The following is a 21,603-nucleotide window of genomic DNA, read 5'->3' on the forward strand; positions in this document are numbered from 1 at the left end:
CCGCTGATGCCCTTTAGGGAAGGAAACTGCCATCCTTACCAAGTCTGGCCTACATGTGACTCCCGTCCCACAGCAGTGTGGTTGACTCCTCAGTGGGCAAGAGGGGCCATTAGGGACGGGGAAGTAAATGGCCAGCGACGCCCCACCTTGGAACGAATTAAAAATAATTACAGGGAACGACGCTCATGATGCAGGGTCTTAAAGTGAACTTTATTGGTGTGTCCATTCAGCACACAACATGGAGGGTTCCCTCACTGCACCCCTTCAACTCCAGACGCACGCACACTCACTCTGTCTCACACTCACTCTCTCACACTCACTCTCTCTCACACTCACTCGCTCTCACACACACACACACTCTCTCACATACTTACTCTCTCTCACACACTCACTCTCACACACTCACTCTCTCTCACACACACTCACCCTCTCACACACACTCTCTCTCACACACTCACCCTCTCACACACTCACTCTCTCACACTCACTCTCTCTCACACTCACTCACTCTCTCACCCACTCACACACTCTCTCACACACTTGCTCTCTCTCACACACACTCACTCTCACACACACTCTCTCTTACACACTTACTCTCTCACACACACTCACTCACACACTCTCTCTCTCACACATAATCACCCTCTCACACACACTCTCTCTCACACACTCACCCTCTCACACACTCACTCTCTCACACTCACTCTCTCTCACACTCACTCACTCTCTCACCCACTCACACACTCTCTCACACACTTGCTCTCTCTCACACACACTCACTCTCACACACACTCTCTCTTACACACTTACTCTCTCACACACACTCACTCACACACTCTCTCTCTCACACATAATCACTCTCTCACACACTCACTCTCTCTCACACACACTCACCCTCTCACACACTCACTCTCTCTCACACACTCACCCTCTGATCTCTCTCACGCACTCACTCTCTGTCATACTCACTTTCTCCCACACACTCATTCTCTCACACACTCACTCTCTCACACACACACAATCTCTCACACACACTCACTCTCTCATGCACTCACTGTCTCTCACACACACTCACTCTCTCACACACTCACTCTCTCTCAAACACTCTCTCTCCCACACACACTCTCTCGCACACGCGTTCACTCTCTTCCACACACCCTCACTCTCTCACACTCACTCTGTCCCAAACCCATTCACATTCCCACACTCATTCTCTCCCAAACACACACACTCTCACGTTTACTGTCTCCCACACACACGCATTGCCACACTCACTCTCTCCTACACATACTCACATTCTTTCACACACAAACTCACATTCTCATACTCACACTCTCTATCACACACACACACACACACACACACACACACACACACACAGTCACTCACACATTGTGATAACCCAAGTCATTCCTCATTCCCACTCACCCGCATGCCCTACCACCCCCACTCCATCACAGCCCCCTTCCCGCACCCCACCCTCTGGCTCTTCATGTCCTCCTTCGCCCCCGATGTTGTCTTGGTGTTCATCCCCCCAGGTCCTGGGTCAAACATGAATGTTTTCGGAGGCACCTGCAGAGAAAGGACAGAGCGATTAGTGGCAGTGTCTGACTGGGGCGAGAGCAATGGGGGCTGATTGGGAGGGTAGCACTGGGGGTCAACCTGGGGGAATGTGTTAACATGAGGAGTGTTAATGTTGTGGGTGAGGATTACCCATTAGATCGAGGGTTTCATGTATAGGGCTTTGGGGTCGGAGGTCAGTGTAGAGTATTAGTGTTGGGGTTGGAGGTCAGGGTGCGATATTAGTGTTGGGGTCGGAGGTCGGGGTGCGGTATTAGTGTTGGGGTCAGAGGTCAGTGTAGAGTATTAGTGTTGGGGTCGGAGGTCAGTGTAGAGTATTAGTGTTGGGGTTGGAGGTCAGGGTGCGATATTAGTGTTGGGCTCAGAGGTCAGTGTAGAGTATTAGTGTTGGGGTCGGAGGTCAGGGTGTGGTATTAGTTTTGGGGTCGGAGGTAAGTATAGAGTATTAGTGTTGGGGTCAGAGGTCAGGGTGCAGCATTAGTGTTGTGGTCGCAGGTCAGTGTGCAGTATTAGTGTTGGGGTCAGAGGTCAGGGTGCAGTATTAGTGTTGGGGTTGGGGTCAGTGTACGGTATTAGTGTTGGGGTCAGAGGTCGGGGTGCAGTATTAGTGTTGGGGTCAGAGGTTAGGGTGCGATATTAGAGTTGGGCTCAGAGGTAGGCATTAGCGTTGGGGTCGGAGGTCAGAGTGCAGTATTACTGTTGGGGACCGGGGACAGGATGGGGTTTCAGTATTGGGGTCCAGAGTCGGGATAAGGGTCAAGATGATCCCAGTAACGTAGCCAGGATTCAGAGGGGAGTTGCTTAGGAGTGAGAGGGGTGAACAGGAGACAAAATTGGCCGCTTTCCCTGTGACTCACCTGGAATCGAGGTCTTTGGTGTTTCTGTCTTACTCGCACTGAAATAGAAGGTGTTTCTGATTAGAGAGAGCTTTACCCTGTACCTAACCCTGTGCTGTCCCTCTCCCTGGGAGTGTTTGATGGCAGGGGACAGTGTAGAGGGAGCTTTACCCTGTATCTAACCCCGCGCTGTCCCTGGGAGTGTTTGATGGTGGGGGACGTGTAGAGGGAGCTTTATTCTGTATCTAACCCCGTGCTGTCCCTGTCCCTGGGAGTGTTTGATGGCGGGGGATAGCGTAGAGTGAGCTTTACTCTGTATCTAACCCTGCGCTGTCTCTGTCCCTGGTTTTGTTTGATGGGGGGGTACAGTGTAGTGGAAGCTTTACTCTGTATCTAACCGCGTGCTTGTCCCTGTCCCTGGGTGTGTTTGATGGGGGGGGAGGGGGTACAGTGTAGAGGAAGCTTTACTTTCAGTTTGAAAGAGTCGAAGGAGGCAAATCAGCGAGTAATGTATTTTAAATTTAATCTTACCTCGAGGACTTTGCGCATTTAAACTTCTTACCTGTGAAAAAAAGGAAAACGTGTCCCGAATAAGCACAGATTCCCAAATGGAAGCTGCTGTTGAGGGTGACACTCCCGGTAAATGTTGCCCGTCATTCGTAATTGTCTTTTAGCGCATCAGTATCTCTGAACGACGCTGTTGTAAAATGGACAGTGACCCCTCCTCCACAAAACCAAAACACCCAAAGAGGAGTCCCCCCCCCCGACACACTACAATCTGTAAACGAAGTGTGAAAAGTGGTGTGACCTGCCTTTCAGCACCTGCTAGTGGTTAAACATAATACCCCCCGACACTCACTTCTCAGTCAACAAGTTATTTATCTAACTCTACAGTGAACAAATTAACCAACCGAATAAACTCCTTCAAACTGCTAACTATTCCCAAATAAAGTAACATTCTATTGGTATGCTGTTCCAATAAACACGAGTCCCACCTATATAAAATTAGAAGAAATATAATTTAGTCTCTCAAAGTTACAGCCAGGTTACGTACCTTCTGGAATGTTCTGAGCCGTCTCCATTGATTCTTCTGTCAGGAATGTTAACTAATTGTGCCACAGGTACGATAGTTATTTAAACGGTGCTTTCTCTAAGACATAGAGGAGGCTGTGAGAGACAGCGGTTCTCTCTTGAGGGCTGAGGGCAGTTAGCTCTGGCAGATGGCAATTAGCTCCCAGGGAATTTGTCCAACAGCCCCCCTTCTTTTATACCCTTGATGACATTTCAGTAGCTCTTTCAACAGGATTGGTTCTATGTTGTCAAAATCATCAGCTTTGAATTTAGTATGTTTTTAGTATCCAAGTGCCTGGCTCAAATTGATCGGCTAAATTGAAAAACCCGTTATCTTGGTAAAATCTGCTGCTTGTCGTGCTAACTGTACAGCCTTTCGGTGTGAGTTTTTCACTTTGGGTGCTTTCTATGCACAAACGTTCAAGCTGCTGCTCACAGACATTCATCTTAAATCTCTAAGCACAGAAAATGCACATCACTTTCTTTAAAGGGACCATGCATTGCTTCCACCCCCACCTCCAAGTATTTTACAAACACTAAATTCTAACTTCCTGCCTCCTGATTGATAAGGTCTCCCTACCTTTGCAACACTTTGCCCTCACCCCCGCCCCACCCTTTAGAAAGAAGTGAACCATCACTATGAAACAATCGCTTTGTTTCTTTCTCTTTTAAAACCTGAGCTCCGTTATATCACTAGATCCATAGCTCGTTAATCTAGAGGTATACATTTCCTATTAATTCTATATGTATGCAGCATTGAACACTATGGTTTCTATCTTGTATAAATAATTTCTCTTTTAAACTTGCGATAAAACACCAGCGACTTGTACAAATCATTTCACTGCGGTCCCATGTTGCAAGCATTTAATATTAAACGAAATAATTTGGTGTTCTCGTGCTTGAACCTTTCCAGAAATGTCAAAGGATTGTGATCGGTGAATACAACCATCTCTCAGAGGCATGTTTGCAAAGTAAATGTTAAAATGTTGTAACGTCTTACTAAGCTCAATAACGTATTCGACTGGTTAACATTGAGCTTTTATTGAAAACTAACCAATCTGCCTTTCAGTTCCACAACCATCCTCTAACCTTTACATCGTTTCCATCAATAGCAGCCCTAAAGGGTTTGGAGAAATTTCGAGAGGTTAAAACTGGTGCGGAAGTTAACATGGCTTCTACATCCTCAAACATCTCCCGGCATTGTGTGGCAATTCCGTGTTTGTCTTCAGCGAATCCGTTGAACAGTACCGCCACACCACGAACATTTGGCACAAATGTCCTGTAGAATCTGATCAATCCTAAAAATCGTGGCACTTCCGTCTTCCAGGGTGGTCTTGGAAATTCCTCGATATTCGTCATGTTCCTGTACCCGATGCTGTGCCCTGGGAATGCCACTCCCACCTTCGCCAATGCCGGTTTTATTTTGACAAGTTTACAACCGACCTTGCTTTCTGCTGTTTCTCAAAGAGCTCTGCCGAACATACCCCCGTGCGACCTTTCCACGAACGGCTAAAGATCGGTAGGTGATCCGTACAGATGGCACAATTATTTAATCCTGCCGCAAATCTGTTTAGAAGCCTTTGAGATGTGGGTGGTGCGTTTTTCATTCCAAAGGGCAGGATTTTAAACTGATACAGCCCCAGTTGGGGTTACAAACGCAGAAACCTCTTCTGGCCCTCTCCTACAAAGATAGTTGCCAAAGTTATTTCCAACTTTGTGATGAAATTGGCTTGTCCAACATTTTCCCTCACAGCACCACCCCCCCAGCCTTTAATTTGGATATGAGTCAGACTTAGTTATGACAGTCACCTTCCAATAATCCACGCTGAACCGTTGAGGTCCATTAGGTTTGGGAACCAACACACTCAGCAAACTCTCTTCACTCTGACTCAGCTCAATGATGCCCTCTTCATGCATCACTTCTACTTCTTTCTGAACCTGCATTGCTTTAGGAGGATTAAGCCTGTAGGGGTAGTGATTTATTGGCACAGCATTCCCTACATCAACCCCCTGCACTATAGTGTTACTCCTCCCTATACTATTCCTACATATGTCCTCATAACAAGTGTTTCAATTCAGTTCTCTGTCCCTGGGACACAAAGATCACTATCCTATCCCATTCTGCAAGGACTCCCTCATTATTCAATTTATTTTGAGTCACAACAAAATACAAGCTATGTGGATTTGATTTCTCGCTCTGACAGGCCGTGACGAATACCCGAGATAATGGGAACTGCAGATGCTGAAGAATCCGAGATAACAAAGTGTGGAGCTGGATGAACACAGCAGGCCAAGCAGCGTCTTAGGAGCACAAAAGCTGACATTGTGGGACTAGACCCTTCATCAGAAAAGGGGGATGGGGAGAGGGTTCTGAAATAAATAGGGAGAGAGGGGGAGGTGGATTGAAGGTGGATAAAGGACAAGATAGGTGGAGAGGAGACAGACAGGTCAAAGAGATGGGGATGGAGCCTGTCGAGGTGAGTGTAGGTAGGGAGGCCGTGACGAAAACCTGTTTCTCTGAGTCTCTGTCCCTGCCATAGTAAGGTGTCAGCATGCTGACGAGACAATACCGGATGAAATTTATTCTTATCTGGCATCTTTAGCAGATGATTCACCCGACTTAAATTCTTCTCAATCTGATAGGGACCACGAAACCTCTCTTTGAAGGGATCTCCTACCACAGGTAACAACAGCAATACCTTATCCTGGGGGGTGGGGGGAAGGTACAAACTTTAGATTTCTTATCTGCTTCTCACTTCATTGGATGCTGTGTCACCTTCCGATGTTGTCTAGATAATTCGCTTTCTCTGTTTGATCTTTCTCTTCCCTCAGGTACATAATCCAACTGTGAGATCTCTCACTTCAGACCTATCAACTTTTCCTTCATTAATTTTAAAGGCCCCCTTACAGTGTGTCCGAACATCGAATCAAAGGGAGGAAACTGAGTGCGTTCATTTGGAGCATCTCAAATGGAAAACAATATAAATGGGATACTTTTATCCCAATCATTTGGGTAACCCTGGCACTAAGCCCTCAGCCTGGTCTTTAGGGCCTGATGCCACCTTTCCAAGGCTCCCTGGGATTCAGGATGGGATGCACTTGCTTTCGAGTGTTGGATGCTTAAAGTAACCATCACTTCCTGTAATAATTTGGCAGTAAAATTGGACCCTTAGTCTGACTGAATCACCCTGGGAAGGCCGTAATGTGTAAAGCAAGCAACTCCTCCACACACTTCTATTTCCTGTAACATTCCATCATGGAATGGCCTCTGGAAATCTGGGAGATGCATCCATTATGGCTTGGGAATACTGATTCCCACTTTTGCATTTCGGGAAGGGACCTACACAAATAAACATAACCCGTGTGAAAGCTTCGTCAAATGCGGGAATTGGCATCAAAAGCTCTGGTTTTATTGCTGCCTGTGGCTTTCCTGCCGTCTGACACATGTGACTCCAAAACTCAACCACATCCTCATGTAACCCGGGCCAATAGAAATGCTTCTGTATCTTAGCCTGAGTCTTCCTCACTCCTGGATGACAGCCTACAGGAAATTTGTGTGCTAGCCGCAATAATTCCTGTTTGTGTGCTACCGGCAACACAATCCGGTGAACTTCCACCCATTTCTCCTTCTGCACTAATCTGCCACATCTCCATTTTCGTCTTAGGATTTTATCCTGACCATAAAAACATTCGGGAAAACATTCTAATAAAATGTGAGGCTGGATGAACACAGCAGGCCAAGCAGCATCTCAGGAGCACAAAAGCTGATGTTTCGGGCCTAGACCCTTCATCAGAGAGGGGGATGGGGAGAGGGAACTGGAATAAATAGGGAGAGAGGGGGAGGCGGACCGAAGATGGAGAGAAAGGAAGATAGGTGGAGAGAGTATAGGTGGGGAGGTAGGGAGGGGATAGGTCAGTCCAGGGAAGACGGACAGGTCAAGGAGGTGGGATGAGGTTAGTAGGTAGATGGGGGTGCAGCTTGGGGTGGGAGGAAGGGATGGGTGAGAGGAAGAACCGGTTAGGGAGGCAGAGACAGGTTGGACTGGTTTTGGGATGCAGTGGGGGGGGGGGGGGGGGGGTGAAGAGCTGGGCTGGTTGTATGGTGCAGTGGGGGGAGGGGACGAACTGGGCTTGTTTTGGGATGCGGTGGGGGAAGGGGAGATTTTGACACTGGTGAAGTCCACATTAATACCATTAGGCTGCAGGGTTCCCAAGCGGAATATGAGTTGCTGTTCCTGCAACCTTCAGGTGGCATCATTGTGGCAGTGCAGAAGGTTGCAGGAACAGCAACTCATATTCCGCCTGGGAACCCTGCAGCCTAATGGTATCAATGTGGACTTCACCAGTTTCAAAATCTCCCCTTCCCCTACTGCATCCCTAAACCAGCCCAGTTCGTCCCCTCCCCCCACTGCACCACACAACCATCCCAGCTCTTCCCCCCCACCCACTGCATCCCAAAACCAGTCCAACCTGTCTCTGCCTCCCTAACCTGTTCTTCCTCTCACCCATCCCTTCCTCCCACCCCAAGCCGCACCCCCATCTACCTACTAACCTCATCCCACCTCCTTGACCTGTCCGTCTTCCCTGGACTGACCTATCCCCTCCCTACCTCCCCACCTATACTCTCCTCTCCACCTATCTTCCTTTCTCTCCATCTTCGGTCCGCCTCCCCCTCTCTCCCTGTTTATTCCAGAACCCTCACCCCATCCCCCTCTCTGATGAAGGGTCTAGGCCCGAAACGCCAGCTTTTGTGCTCCTGAGATGCTGCTTGGCCTGCTGTGTTCATCCAGCCTCACATTTTATTATCTTGGAATTCTCCAGCATCTGCAGTTCCCATTATCTCGGGAAAACATTCTGATCCCTTTTCCGAGCCAGCTTTACAATATAAACCTTTTATTGTCTCATCTTTTTGTGCTGCGTCCATTAATCCTTCAGATCTAAACACTTCTGCCTGACCCTCTACCCAGGATTTTCCTTTACCATTTCATCAAACAGGGTGCTAGCTAACTCAACCTCAACTCCTTCATCTCTCTCTCTGCTTTTGCCTTCCTGCTGTAACTTGTGGCTGCGGGATCTTGTTACCAGACAGTCCGGTAAAGTTCCAGGATATTTTTCTTTTATCTCCTCAGTTCCCTGTTTTTCCTTCAGCTTCTCCACTACAAGGGGCATCGTTCCCACCTTTGATCCCGCTCAACCGTTTCCAAGGACAAACTGTATTCCTGGAATAGACACTCTTTCGATCACTGCCACGGTCCCTTCCCCAATCTTGATTGGACTTTCCACCTTGAGCTTGCACAGGGGAATGTTAAATCTCTCTCCGTTTGTTCCACAGATTACCACTCTCTCGGGTAACATTTCAGAAGGAGTGCAAATACTTTCATCTCTTACTATTAGAGACTGGTTAGCTCCCGTATCTCTCAGCGTTTTAACTGATATAACTAAGTTCTTCCTGAGTAAACCTTACAAACGGAGGTGAAGCCTTTGTAGAGATCAGGCACCATCTCATTATCCAGCCCATGACGAGGCTGTGCACTCACCTGCAGCTTCTCGACTTCCCTTGGGATTTCCCTCACTCCCTCAACCAATCCCACTGGCTGTGCATCTTCTCCTACATCCTCTTTCCCAGTGCTTCTCTTACCCCACCAGCGCTGTCACTTTATTGCAGTGGAAACACCTGAGGCTTTTCACCTCTTTTTCACCAACTTGGCTTTCTTTTTTCACTGTATTAAACTGTTCCCATTGTGATCTACTATTGTATTTCACTGATGGATCTCCCTTTTTCCCAACTTCGATCCCTCACAGAATGAAATTGCAGTCGGAAGCTGGATTTCGATTTATTCCCTAATGCGTATTCCTCCTCCATCTCTCGAGCTGCGCTCACTGTCTGAACTTTCGATGTGAGATCTTATCACGTCTGGAAGGGAGTTTTTAAACTCCTATCGCAGAACAATCTCTCTCAAATCGTCATATGTCGTTTCTATCTTTAATACTCTGACCCGTCTATCGAAGTTGCTATGTTTAATTCTTTCAAATTTGACATAAGTATGACTTATTTCTTTTCTGTACTTTCTGAACCTTTCTCTAAATGCTTCTGGTATCAATTCATACTCACTTAAAACATCCTGTTTTACTTGTTAACAAAGTGTGGAGCTGGATGAGCACAGCAGGCCAAGCCACAATTTAGGAGCACAAAAGCTGACGTTTCAGGCCTAGACCCTTCATCAGAGAGGGGGATGGGGAGAGGGTTCTGGAATAAATAGGTGGTGGGGGGGGGGGGCAGACCGAAGGTGGATAGAGGAAAAGATAGGTGGAGAAGAGAGTATAGGTGGGGAGGTAGGGAGGGGATAGGTCAGTCCAGGGAGGACGAACAGATCAAGGAGATGGGATGAGGTTCGTAGGTGAGAAATGGAGGTGCGACTTGAGGTGGGAGGAGGGGATACGTGAAAGGAAAAACAGGTTAGGGAGGCCTAGTGACAGTGCACAGTCCCTCAGCATTGACCCTCCGACAGTGCCACTCCCTCAGCACTGACGCTCTGACAGAGCCCACTCCCTCAGCACTGTCCCTCCAGCAGTGCCCACTTCCTCAGCACTGACCCTAGGACAGAGCACACTCCCTCAGCACTGACCCTCCGACAGTGCCTGCTCCCTCAGCACTGACCCTCCGACAGTGCCCACTCCCTCAGCACTGACCCTCCGACAGTGCCCACTCCGTCAGCAGTGACCCTCTGAAAGTGCCCACTCCCTCAGCATTGACCCTCCGACAGTGCCCACTCCCTCAGCACTGATGCTCTGACAGAGCCCACTCCCTCAGCACTGTCCCTCTGACAGTGCCCATTCCCTCAGCACTGACCCTCCGACAGTGCCCACTTCCTCAGCACAGACCCTAGAACAGTGCCCACTCCCTCAGCACTGACCCTAGAACAGTGCCCACTTTCTCAGCACTGACGCTGTGACAGTGCCTACTCCCTCAGCACTGACCCTCCGACAGTGCCCACTCACTCAGCAATGACCCTCCGTCAGTGCCCACTCCCTCAGCACTGATCCACCGACAGTGCCCAATCCCTCAGCACCGACCCTCCGACAGGCCACACTCCCTCAGCACTGACCCTCCGACAGTGCCCACTCCCTCAGCACTGACCCTCCGACAGTGCCCACTCCGTCAGCACTGACCATTTGACCGTGCCCGCTCCCTCAGCACTGACCCTCTGGCAATGCCTACTCCCTCAGCACTGACCCTCAGACAGTGCCCACTTCCTCAGAACTGACCCTCCGACAGTGCCTGCTCTCTCAGAACTGACACTCCAACAGTGCCCACGCCCTCAGCACTGACCCTCCAACAGTGCGCTGCTCCCTCAGCACTGACCCTCACACAGTGGCGACTTTCTCAGCACTGATGGTCTGACAGAGCCCACTCCCTCAGCACTGATCCTCTGTCAGTGCCCACTCCCTCAGCACTGACCCTGCGACAGTGCCCACTCCCTCAGCACTGGCGCTCTGACAGAGCCCAATCCGTCACCAGTGACCCTCCGACAGTGCCCACTCCCTCAGTACTGACCCTCCGACAGTGCCCACTCCCTCAGCACTGACCCTCCGACAGTGCCCACTCCCACCGCACTGACCCTCAGACAGTGCCCACTCACTTAGCACTGACGCTCTGAGAGTGCCCATTCCCTCAGCACTGACCCTCGAAAAGTGCCCACTCCCTCAGCACTGACCCTCCGACAGTGCCTACTCCCTCAGCACTGACCCTCCGACAGTGCCCACTCACTCAGCAATGACCCTCCGTCAGTGCCCACTCCCTCAGCACCGACAATCTGACAGTGCCTACTCCCTCAGTACTGACCCTTCGACAGTGCCCGCTCCCTCAGCACTGACCCTGCCACAGTGCCCGACCACTCAGCACTGACCCTCCGACAGTGCCCGCTCTCTCAGCACTGACCCTCCAACAGTGCCCGCTCCCTCAGCACTGACCCTCCGACAGTGCCCGCTCCCTCAGCACTGACCCTCCGACAGTGCCCCCTCCCGCAGCACTGGCCCTCCGACAGTGCCCACTCCCTCATCACTGACGCTCTGACAGAGCCCACTCCATCAGCACTGACCATTTGACCATGCCCACTCCCTCAGCACTGACCCTCTGGCAATGCCTACTCCCTCAGCACTGACCCTCAGACAGTGCCCACTTCCTCAGAACTGACCCTCCGACAGTGCCTGCTCCCTCAGCACTGACCCTTCGACAGTGCCTGCTCCCTCAGCACTGACCCTCCAACAGTGCGCTGCTCCCTCAGCACTGACCCGCCGACAGTGCCCACTTTCTCAGCACTGACGCTCTGACAGAGCCCACTCCCTCAGCACTGACCCTCTGACAGTGCCCACTCCCTCAGCACTGATCCTCCGACAGTGGCCACTCCCTCAGCACGGACCCTCCGACAGTGCCCACTCCATCAGCACTGATCCGCCGACAGTGCCCAATCCCTCAGCACCGACCCTCCGACATTCCACACTCCCTCAGCACTGACCCTCCGACAGTGCCCACTCTCTCAGCACTGACCATTTGACCGTGCCCGCTCCCTCAGCACTGACCCTCTGGCAATGCCTACTCCCTCAGCACTGACCCTCCGACAGTGCCCACTCCCTCAGCACTGACCCTCAGACAGTGCCCACTTCCTCAGAACTGACCCTCCGACAGTGCCTGCTCTCTCAGAACTGACACTCCAACAGTGCCCACGCCCTCAGCACTGACCCTTCGACAGTGCCTGCTCCCTCAGCACTGACCCTCCAACAGTGCGCTGCTCCCTCAGCACTGACCCTCACACAGTAGCGACTTTCTCAGCACTGATGGTCTGACAGAGCCCACTCCCTCAGCACTGATCCTCTGTCAGTGCCCACTCCCTCAGCACTGACCCTCCTACAGTGCCCACTCCCTCAGCACTGGCGCTCTGACAGAGCCCAGTCCGTCACCAGTGACCCTCCGACAGTGCCCACTCCCTCAGTACTGACCCTCCGACAGTGCCCACTCCCTCAGCACTGACCCTCCGACAGTGCCCACTCCCACCGCACTGACCCTCAGACAGTGCCCACTCACTTAGCACTGATGCTCTGCCAGTGCCCACTCCCTCAGCACTGACCCTCCGACAGTGCCTGCTCCCTCAGCACTGACCCTCCGACAGTGCCCACTCACTCAGCAACGACCCTCCATCAGTGCCCACTCCCTCAGCACCGACAATCTGACAGTGCCTACTCCCTCAGTACTGACCCTTCGACAGTGCCCGCTCCCTCAGCACTGACCCTGCCACAGTGCCCGACCACTCAGCACTGACCCTCCGACAGTGCCCGCTCTCTCAGCACTGACCCTCCGACAGTGCCCGCTCTCTCAGCACTGACACTCCAACAGTGCCCACGCCCTCAGCACTGACCCTTCGACAGTGCCTGCTCCCTCAGCACTGACCCTCCAACAGTGCGCTGCTCCCTCAGCACTGACCCTCACACAGTAGCGACTTTCTCAGCACTGATGGTCTGACAGAGCCCACTCCCTCAGCACTGATCCTCTGTCAGTGCCCACTCCCTCAGCACTGACCCTCCTACAGTGCCCACTCCCTCAGCACTGGCGCTCTGACAGAGCCCAGTCCGTCACCAGTGACCCTCCGACAGTGCCCACTCCCTCAGTACTGACCCTCCGACAGTGCCCACTCCCTCAGCACTGACCCTCCGACAGTGCCCACTCCCACCGCACTGACCCTCAGACAGTGCCCACTCACTTAGCACTGATGCTCTGCCAGTGCCCACTCCCTCAGCACTGACCCTCCGACAGTGCCTGCTCCCTCAGCACTGACCCTCCGACAGTGCCCACTCACTCAGCAACGACCCTCCATCAGTGCCCACTCCCTCAGCACCGACAATCTGACAGTGCCTACTCCCTCAGTACTGACCCTTCGACAGTGCCCGCTCCCTCAGCACTGACCCTGCCACAGTGCCCGACCACTCAGCACTGACCCTCCGACAGTGCCCGCTCTCTCAGCACTGACCCTCCGACAGTGCCCGCTCTCTCAGCACTGACCCTCCAACAGTGCCCGCTCCCTCAGCACTGACCCTCCGACTGTGCCCCCTCCCGCAGCACTGGCCCTCCGACAGTGCCCACTCCCTCAGCACTGACTCTCCGACAGTGCCCACTCCCTTATCACTGACCCTCCCACAGTGCCCGCTCCCTCAGGACTTACCTTCCAACAGTGCGCTGCTTCCTCAGCACTGACGCTCTGACAGTGCCCACTCCCTCAGCACTGAGCCTCCGACAGTGCCCAGTCCCTCAGCGCAGACGCTCTGACTGAGCCCAAGCCCTCAGTACTGACCCTCCAACAGTGCCCAGTCCCGCAGCACTGACCCTCCGACAGTGTCCACTCCCTCAGCACTGACCCTCCGACAGTGCCCACTGCCTCTGCACTGACGCTCCGACAGTGCCCACTCCCTCAGCACTGACCTTGTGACAGTGCCCACTCCCTCAGCACTGAACCTCTGACAGTGCCCACTCCCTCAGCACCGACCCTCCGACAGTGCCTGTTCCCTCACGACTGGCCCTCCAACAGTGCCTACTCCCTCAGAACTGACCCTCCGACAGTGCCCACTCCCTCAGCACTGACCCTCCGACAGTGCCCGCTCCTTCAGCACTGACCCTCCCACAGTGCCCGGACCCTCATCACTGACCCTCCGACAGTGCCCGCTCCCTCAGCACTGACCCTCCCACAGTGCCCGACCCCTCAGCACTGACACTCCGACAGTGCCCGCACCCTCAGCACTGACCCTCCGACAGTGCCCGTTCCCTCAGCACTGACCCTCCGACAGTGCCCGCTCCTTCAGCACTAACCCTCCGACAATGCCCGCTCCTTCAGCAATGACCCTCCGACAGTGCCCGCTCCCTCAGCACTGACCCTCCGACACTGCCCGCTCCCTCAGCACTGACCCTGCGACAGTGCCCGCTCCCTCAGCACTGACCCTCCGACAGTGCCCGCTCCCTCAGAACGGACCCTCCGACTGTGCCTGCCCCCTCAGCACTGACCCTCCGACCGTGCCCACTCCCTCAGCACTGACCCTCTGACAGTGCCCATTCCCTCAGCACTGACCCTCCGACAGTGCCCACCCCCTCAGCACTGACCCTCCGACAGCGCCCACTCCCTCAACACTGACCCTCCGACAATGCCCACTCCCTCAACACTGACCCTCCGACAGTGCCAGCTCCCTGAGCACTGACGCTCCGACAGTGCCCGCCCCCTCAACAGTGACCCTCTGACACTGCCCGCTCCCTCAGCACTGACCCTGCGACAGTGCCCACTCCCTCAGCACTGACCCTCGGACAGTGCCCACCCCCACAGCACTGACCCTATGATAGTGCCCACTCCCACAGCACTGACCCTATGATAGTGCCCAGTCCTGCAGCACTGACCCTCCGACAGTGCCCGCTCCCTCAGCACTGACTCTCCGATAGTGCCCACTCCCACAGCACTGACCCTATGATAGTGCCCAGTCCTGCAGCACTGACCCTCCGACAGTGCCCACCCCCTCAGCACTGACCCTCCGACAGTGCCTGCTCCCTCAGCACTGACCCTCCGACAGTGCACAGTCCCTCAGCATTGACCCTCCGACAGTGCCCACTCCCTCAGCACTGACCCTCTGACAGTGCACAGTCCCTCAGCACTGACCCTCCGACAGTGCCTGCTCCCTCAGCACTGACCCTCCGACAGTGCACAGTCCCTCAGCATTGACCCTCCGACAGTGCCCACTCCCTCAGCACTGACCCTCTGACAGTGCACAGTCCCTCAGCATTGACCCTCCGACAGTGCCTGCTCCCTCAGCACTGACCCTCCGACAGTGCACAGTCCCTCAGCATTGACCCTCCGACAGTGCCCACTCCCACAGCGCAGACGCTCTGACTGAGCCCATGCCCTCTGCACTGATCCTCCAACAGTGCCTACTCCCTCAGAACTGACCCTCAGACAGTGCCCACTTCCTCGCACTGACCCTCCGACAGTGCCCACTCCCTCAGCACTGACCCTTCGACAGAGCCCTCTCCATCAGCACTGACCCTCCAACAGTGCCCACTCCCTCCGCACTGAACCTCAGACAGTGCCCACATCCTCGCACTGACCCTCCGACAGTGCCCGCTCCCTCAGCACTGGCCCTCCGACAGTGCCCGCTCCCTCAGAACGGACCCTCCGACAGTGCCTGCCCCCTCAGCACTGACCCTCCGATAGTGCCCACTCCCTCAGCACTGACCCTCTGACAGTGCCCATTCCCTCAGCACTGACCCTCCGACAGTGCCCACCCCCTCAGCACTGACCCTCCGACAGTGCCCACTCCCTCAACACTGACCCTCCGACAATGCCCACTCCCTCAACACTGACCCTCCGACAGTGCCAGCTCCCTGAGCACTGACGCTCCGACAGTGCCCGCCCCCTCAACAGTGACCCTCCGACACTGCCCGCTCCCTCAGCACTGACCCTGCGACAGTGCCCACTCCCTCAGCACTGACCCTCGGACAGTGCCCACCCCCACAGCACTGACCCTATGATAGTGCCCACTCCCACAGCACTGACCCTATGATAGTGCCCGCTCCCTCAGCACTGACTCTCCGACAGTGCCCACTCCCTCAGCACTGACTCTCCGACAGTGCCCACTCCCTCAGCACTTACCCTCCGACAGTGCCCAGTCCTGCAGCACTGACCCTCCGACAGTGCCCACCCCCTCAGCACTGACCCTCCGACAGTGCCTGCTCCCTCAGCACTGACCCTCTGACAGTGCACAGTCCCTCAGCATTGACCCTCCGACAGTGCCCACTCCTTCAGCACTGACCCTCTGACAGTGCCCACTCACACAGCGCAGACGCTCTGACTGAGCCCATGCCCTCTGCACTGACCCTCCGACAGTGCCTGTTCCCTCACGACTGGCCCTCCAACAGTGCCTACTCCCTCAGAACTGACCCTCAGACAGTGCCCACTTCCTCGCACTGACCCTCCGACAGTGCCCAGTCCCTCAGCACTGAACCTTCGACAGAGCCCTCTCCATCAGCACTGACCCTCCAACAGTGCCCACTCCCTCCGCACTGAACCTCAGAGAGTGCCCACATCCTCGCACTGACCCTCCGACAGTGCCCGTTCCTTCAGCACTGACACTCCGACAGTGCCCGCACCCTCAGCACTGACCCTCTGACAGTGCCCACTCCCTCTGCACCGATGCTCTGATAGTGCCTACTCCCTCAGCACTGACCCGCCGACAGTGCCCACTCCCTCAGCACTGACCCTCCATGATGGTCAAAGCAGAAACAATGAAACCTGAGACAAAAGCTGAAATTGCTGGAAAAACTCTGCGGTTTTGCAGTATCTCTGGTGAGAATGTTTTGGGTTCTGAAGAAGGGTCGTTGGACATGGAACTTCAGATCAGTTTCTCTCGCCACAGATGCTGCCAGACCTGCTGAGTTTCTCTAGCAGTTTCTGTTGTTTCTTGTTGTTCGCTGTTCTCATGCTTTACAATCTCTGAACTGCATCGTGTGTGGAAATTAGTTTGCAGCGACCTTGGGGTGAGCAGAGTAAACATTTCACAACCACTCAATGACTTTTTCGTAGAGATATGTTTTACAGATTAAACCGTTACCTTGGATTCCTCAGATACTGCTGATAAAATCCAACAATTTCTGCACAATATCCAGGCTCAGGCTGACAAGAGGCTGTTAACATTCATGCCACGCAAATGCCAGGCTATGCCCATCACCAATAAGAGACAATCTAACCACTGCCCCTTGATGTTCGATGGTGTTTCCATCACTGAATCCCTCACTATCAATATCCTGGGGGTTACCATTGACCAGAAACTGAACTGGGACCCACCACATAAACACAGCGGCTACAAGAGCAGGTCAGAGGCTGGGAATCCTGCTGCGAGTAACTCCCGTCCTGACTCCCCCCAGATCCTGTCCCACGATCGACAAGGCACACGTCAGGAGGGCGATGGAATACTCCCCACTTGCCCCTGGATGAGGGCAGCTCCAACAACACTCAAGAAGCTCCGTATCCCATAAACATCCTGCTCAGCCGCAGCAGTGTGTACCATCGACAAGATGCTCTGCAGAGCCTCACCAAGGCCCCTCAGGCAGCACCTTCCAAACCCCCGGCCACTTCCCTCGGGAAGGACAAGGGGCAGCAGGTACATGGGACCACCACCCCCTGCAAGTTCCCCTCCGAGCCCCTCCCCATCCTGACTTGGGAAATATATCCCTGTTCCTTCAGTGTCGCTGGGTCAGAATCCGGGAATTCCCTCCCTAAGGGACATTGTGGGTCAACCCTACAGCACATGGGCTGCAGCGGGCCAAGAGGGCAGCTCACCCCCACCTTCTGAAGGAGGGGGCAACCAGGGGCAAGTGGTGAATTGTTACAGGATGGGCTGGAGGGAATAATTCTCAAGCCTGACACGAAATGATGTGAAATGGAGAATCAGACACAAAACTGGAAAGGAGAGAATGTTGTCGCCTGTGAGCAACAGCGGGGGAAATGGGAGGAAAACGGAGGTGCTGGAGTGCCACCACAGGTTGGAGGGTGGAACTGCGGTGTGACCGTTGACATGAGCCTTCCCCCTTTTTCAGTGGGAATGGCACATCACATAACATGAAACATTTGGGGTAAACAAGTGCCTCGAGGAGTAGGGTGAAAGTCTGTGGCATTTTAGAGACAGGGAGGTAGTGACAGTGAGAGCACATCAACGTAGAGTCATGGAGCCGTACAGCGTGGAAACAGACCCTTCAGCCCAACCCATCCATGCTGACCCAGATCTCCTAAATTAATCCAGCCCCATTCCCCAGCATCCCGCCCATATCCCTCTAACCCCTTCCTATCCATGTCCCCATCCAGATGCCTTTTAAATGCTGTAACTGTACCAGCCCCCACCACTTCCTCTGGCAGCTCATTCCATACACGCACCACCCTCTGTGTGAAAAAGTTACCCCTCAGGTCTCTTTTCAATCTTTCCCCTCTCACCTTAAACCTATGCCCCTCTGGTTTTGGACTCCCCTGCCCTGAGGGGAAAAGACCTTGTCTATTCACCCTATCCATGCCCCTCATGATTTTACAAACCTCTATAAGGTCACCCCTCAGCCCCCGACGCTCCAGGGAAAATAGCCCCAGCCTATCCAGCCCCTCCCTGTAGCTCAAGCCCTCTAACCCTGGCAACATCCCTGTAAATCTTTTCTGAACCCTTTCAAGTTTCACAACATCCTTCCTGTAGCAGGGAGACTGGGATTGAACACAGTATTCCTAAAGTGGCCCTAACCAATGTCCCGGTTAGTGATCCCCAGGGCCGTGGGTGGGGGCTGTATCTCAGGGGCTCAGGTGAATTCACACTTACTCAATGCGATGACAATTCCAGTCACAAACATAATGACGGCCAGAATAAGACCAGTCGTTCTCAATGTGTCATAATCTGTGAAGAGAGTAAAATCAGAGTGAGGGACAGCAGGAGAGGCTTTGGGAAGGTTTCACAGGGAATGTTACACTTGAGTGTCTGTGTGTGTGTGTGTGTGTGTGTGTGTGCGTGTGTGTGTGTGTGTGTGCGTGTGTGTGCGTGTGTGTGAGTGTGTGTGTGAGTGTGTGTGTGTGTGAGTGTATGTGTGTGTGAGGCACGTTTTATAACAGTTATTCTGTCCTTACCGTATGTGAACTGCTCCTGATTGCTGGAGATCACTGCAAATTGAAGAGAGAGTTTGCAGAATTAGGAAGTGAATCTTCTGCCGCCCTCACCAGGATTCTGCGTCGGAACGGTCCGTGTAATTAACGCGCAGCAGGGCCTGCTTTGGAATTAATTCATCTCTGCTCCCTGCAGATCCTGCTCTGTCTGTTTTCCTCCCTTCTCATCTCCCTCACTCTGCCTCTCGCTCTCCTTTTGCCACTCTGTTCTCTCTCCATTCTGCCCCTCTGTCTCTGCAGCGATATTCTCCTTCTCCTCTCCTCTCTCACTCTGTGTGCGCTTTCTACCTTGGCTGTACTTTATTTTGTTCTCGTCCATCTCCCCCGTTCTGTCTCTGAGTCCTGGTTTCTCTCCCCCTGCCTATTCTCTCTGAGGAAGGGGGTGCTGGCTCTCTGACCATTCTAACTGGGTGCTAATGTGCCCTTCCACCCCATGTTCCTGCCCCCCATTTCTAACCCAATCCCAATCCCCATCCAATGGGTCTATCCCCAATCTCCTCCCTCTCCCCCCATCTCCGTGCCCCCCCGTTTCTATCCCAATCCCCATCCAATGGGTCTATCCCCAATCTCCTCCCTCTCCCCCCATCTCCGTGCCCCCCGTTTCTATCCCAATCCCCATCCAATGGGTCTATCCCCAATCTCCTCCCTCTCCCCCCATCTCCGTGCCCCCCGTTTCTATCCCAATCCCCATCCAATGGGTCTATCCCCAATCTCCTCTCTCTCCCCCCATCTCCGTGCCCCCCGTTTCTATCCCAATCCCCATCCAATGGGTCTATCCCCAATCTCCTCCCTCTCCCCCCATCTCCGTGCCCCACATTTCTATCCCAATCCCAATCCAATGCCCCCCCCAACATTTCCAGGCAGTATATCCCACACCCAACTACTCATTGGGGGTGGGGGGGGTGCGCAAACACAATGTTTCACCTCACAGCCCCCTCGCTCCATTTGCACATCACTTTAAATCTACCCCCCCCAACCCAGGTTCTTGTTCCTTTTCCTAGCGGGAACAGCTTCTCCCGATCAACTCTGTCCAGCCCCCTGCTCACGGGTTTGAACCCCCCCCCCCCCCCGATTGAATCTCCCTGTCCCTCAGCCTTCTCCTCTCCGAGGGGGAGCCGCCCCCAGCTGCTTCAGCCTGTCCTCAGCACAGAGCCTTCTCATCCCTGGGACCGTTCCTGTAAATCCCTTCCACACTCTCTCTCTCTCTAACACGTTCCCATCTTCCTGATAATGTGGGGCCCACACCCGGACACAATACTCCAGCTGAGGAGTGACAAGGATCTTGCACAAGTTCCCCATCTCCCCCTGATCCTGTACTCCGATCCCCTGTGAATATACCCGAGGGCACTGTGTGCTTTATTCACTGCTCTCTCTCTCTCTCCCCACCACCTGCTCCTCGAGAGAGGGCAATGCCACCGCCCCCCCCCCCCCCCCCACCGTATGGGGCTGAGGGTGGCACAGATCAGGAGGACAGGCCGGTAACCGGTTTACAATCTGATCTGACTGTAACAGTCCATCAGAGACAGGGAGACACTGACATCATCCGCTCTACATCCATTCCAACCCTGTATACCCCGAAAAGAAATGCCACTGGGAGGGGTTAGGCACAGGGTAAAGCTCCTTCTACACTGTTCCCCTCTCACCATCAAACAGTCCCAGTGACAAGGGCAGCATGGGGTTAGATACAGAGTAAAGCTTCCTCTACACTGTCCCCCCCATCAAACACTCCCAGGGACAGGGGCAGCACGGGGTTAGACACAGAGTAAAGCTTCCTCTACACTGTCCCCCATCAAACACTCCCAGGGACAGGGACAGCACGGGGTTAGACACAGAGTAAAGCTTCCTCTACACTGTCCCGCCCATCAAACACTCCCAGGGACAGGGACAGCACAGGGTTAGATACAGAGTAAAGCTCCCTCTACACTGTCCCCCATCAAACACTCCCAGGGACAGGGACAGCACAGGATTAGATACAGAGTAAAGCTCCCTCTACACTGCTCCCCATCAAACACTCCCAGGGACAGGGACAGCACGGGGTTAGATACAGAGTAAAGCTCCTTCTACACTGTCCCCATCAAACACTCCCAGGGACAGGGACAGCACGGGGTTAGACACAGAGTAAAGCTCCCTGTGCAGCTGTTGAGGGAAGGATTGTCCGTGCTGTGTGGGTCATGTCACTGGCCTCATGGGCCTGTGTTTAGTGCCTGGGGGCGGGGATGGGGTTTGAGCCTTAGCTTGGCCGCACTTGAATGTCAAATAAATTAAACGTCTGGAGTTACTATCCTGTCTGAGAGACGGCATTGCCGTTCGCTGTGGCAGCCCAACACGCCCCGTCCCCACCCCTGACCTGGTTCACCCAGGGGGGTAAATCCACCATGCATACCCAGTCTGGCCTACAC

At 53.7% G+C, this 21,603-nt stretch overlaps 1 protein-coding gene across 2 annotated transcripts in view; it reads right to left on the bottom strand.

Annotated features, from left to right (window-relative positions):
- Window positions 1–197: 197 nt before the first annotated feature.
- The window catches only part of LOC125448427 (sodium/potassium-transporting ATPase subunit gamma-like), a 25,810-nt gene continuing 4,404 nt past the window's right edge, over window positions 198–21,603 (bottom strand). Inside the window, exons 2-6 of one of the 2 annotated variants that reach the window (XM_059641247.1) lie at window positions 19,169–19,201; window positions 18,867–18,941; window positions 2,949–2,979; window positions 2,439–2,476; window positions 1,452–1,572 (exon numbers count right to left, since the gene is read on the bottom strand). In XM_059641247.1, the coding sequence (XP_059497230.1) occupies window positions 1,547–1,572; window positions 2,439–2,476; window positions 2,949–2,979; window positions 18,867–18,941; window positions 19,169–19,201 (203 nt within the window). In that variant the 3' untranslated portion in view covers window positions 1,452–1,546. Of the gene's footprint in view, window positions 1,573–2,438; window positions 2,477–2,948; window positions 2,980–18,866; window positions 18,942–19,168; window positions 19,202–21,603 lie in introns of both variants that reach the window. The other variant, XM_059641246.1, reaches the window with a different exon arrangement.

The sequence above is a fragment of the Stegostoma tigrinum genome, chromosome 41, assembly GCF_030684315.1.
Source record: "Stegostoma tigrinum isolate sSteTig4 chromosome 41, sSteTig4.hap1, whole genome shotgun sequence".
NCBI lineage: Eukaryota > Metazoa > Chordata > Chondrichthyes > Orectolobiformes > Stegostomatidae > Stegostoma > Stegostoma tigrinum.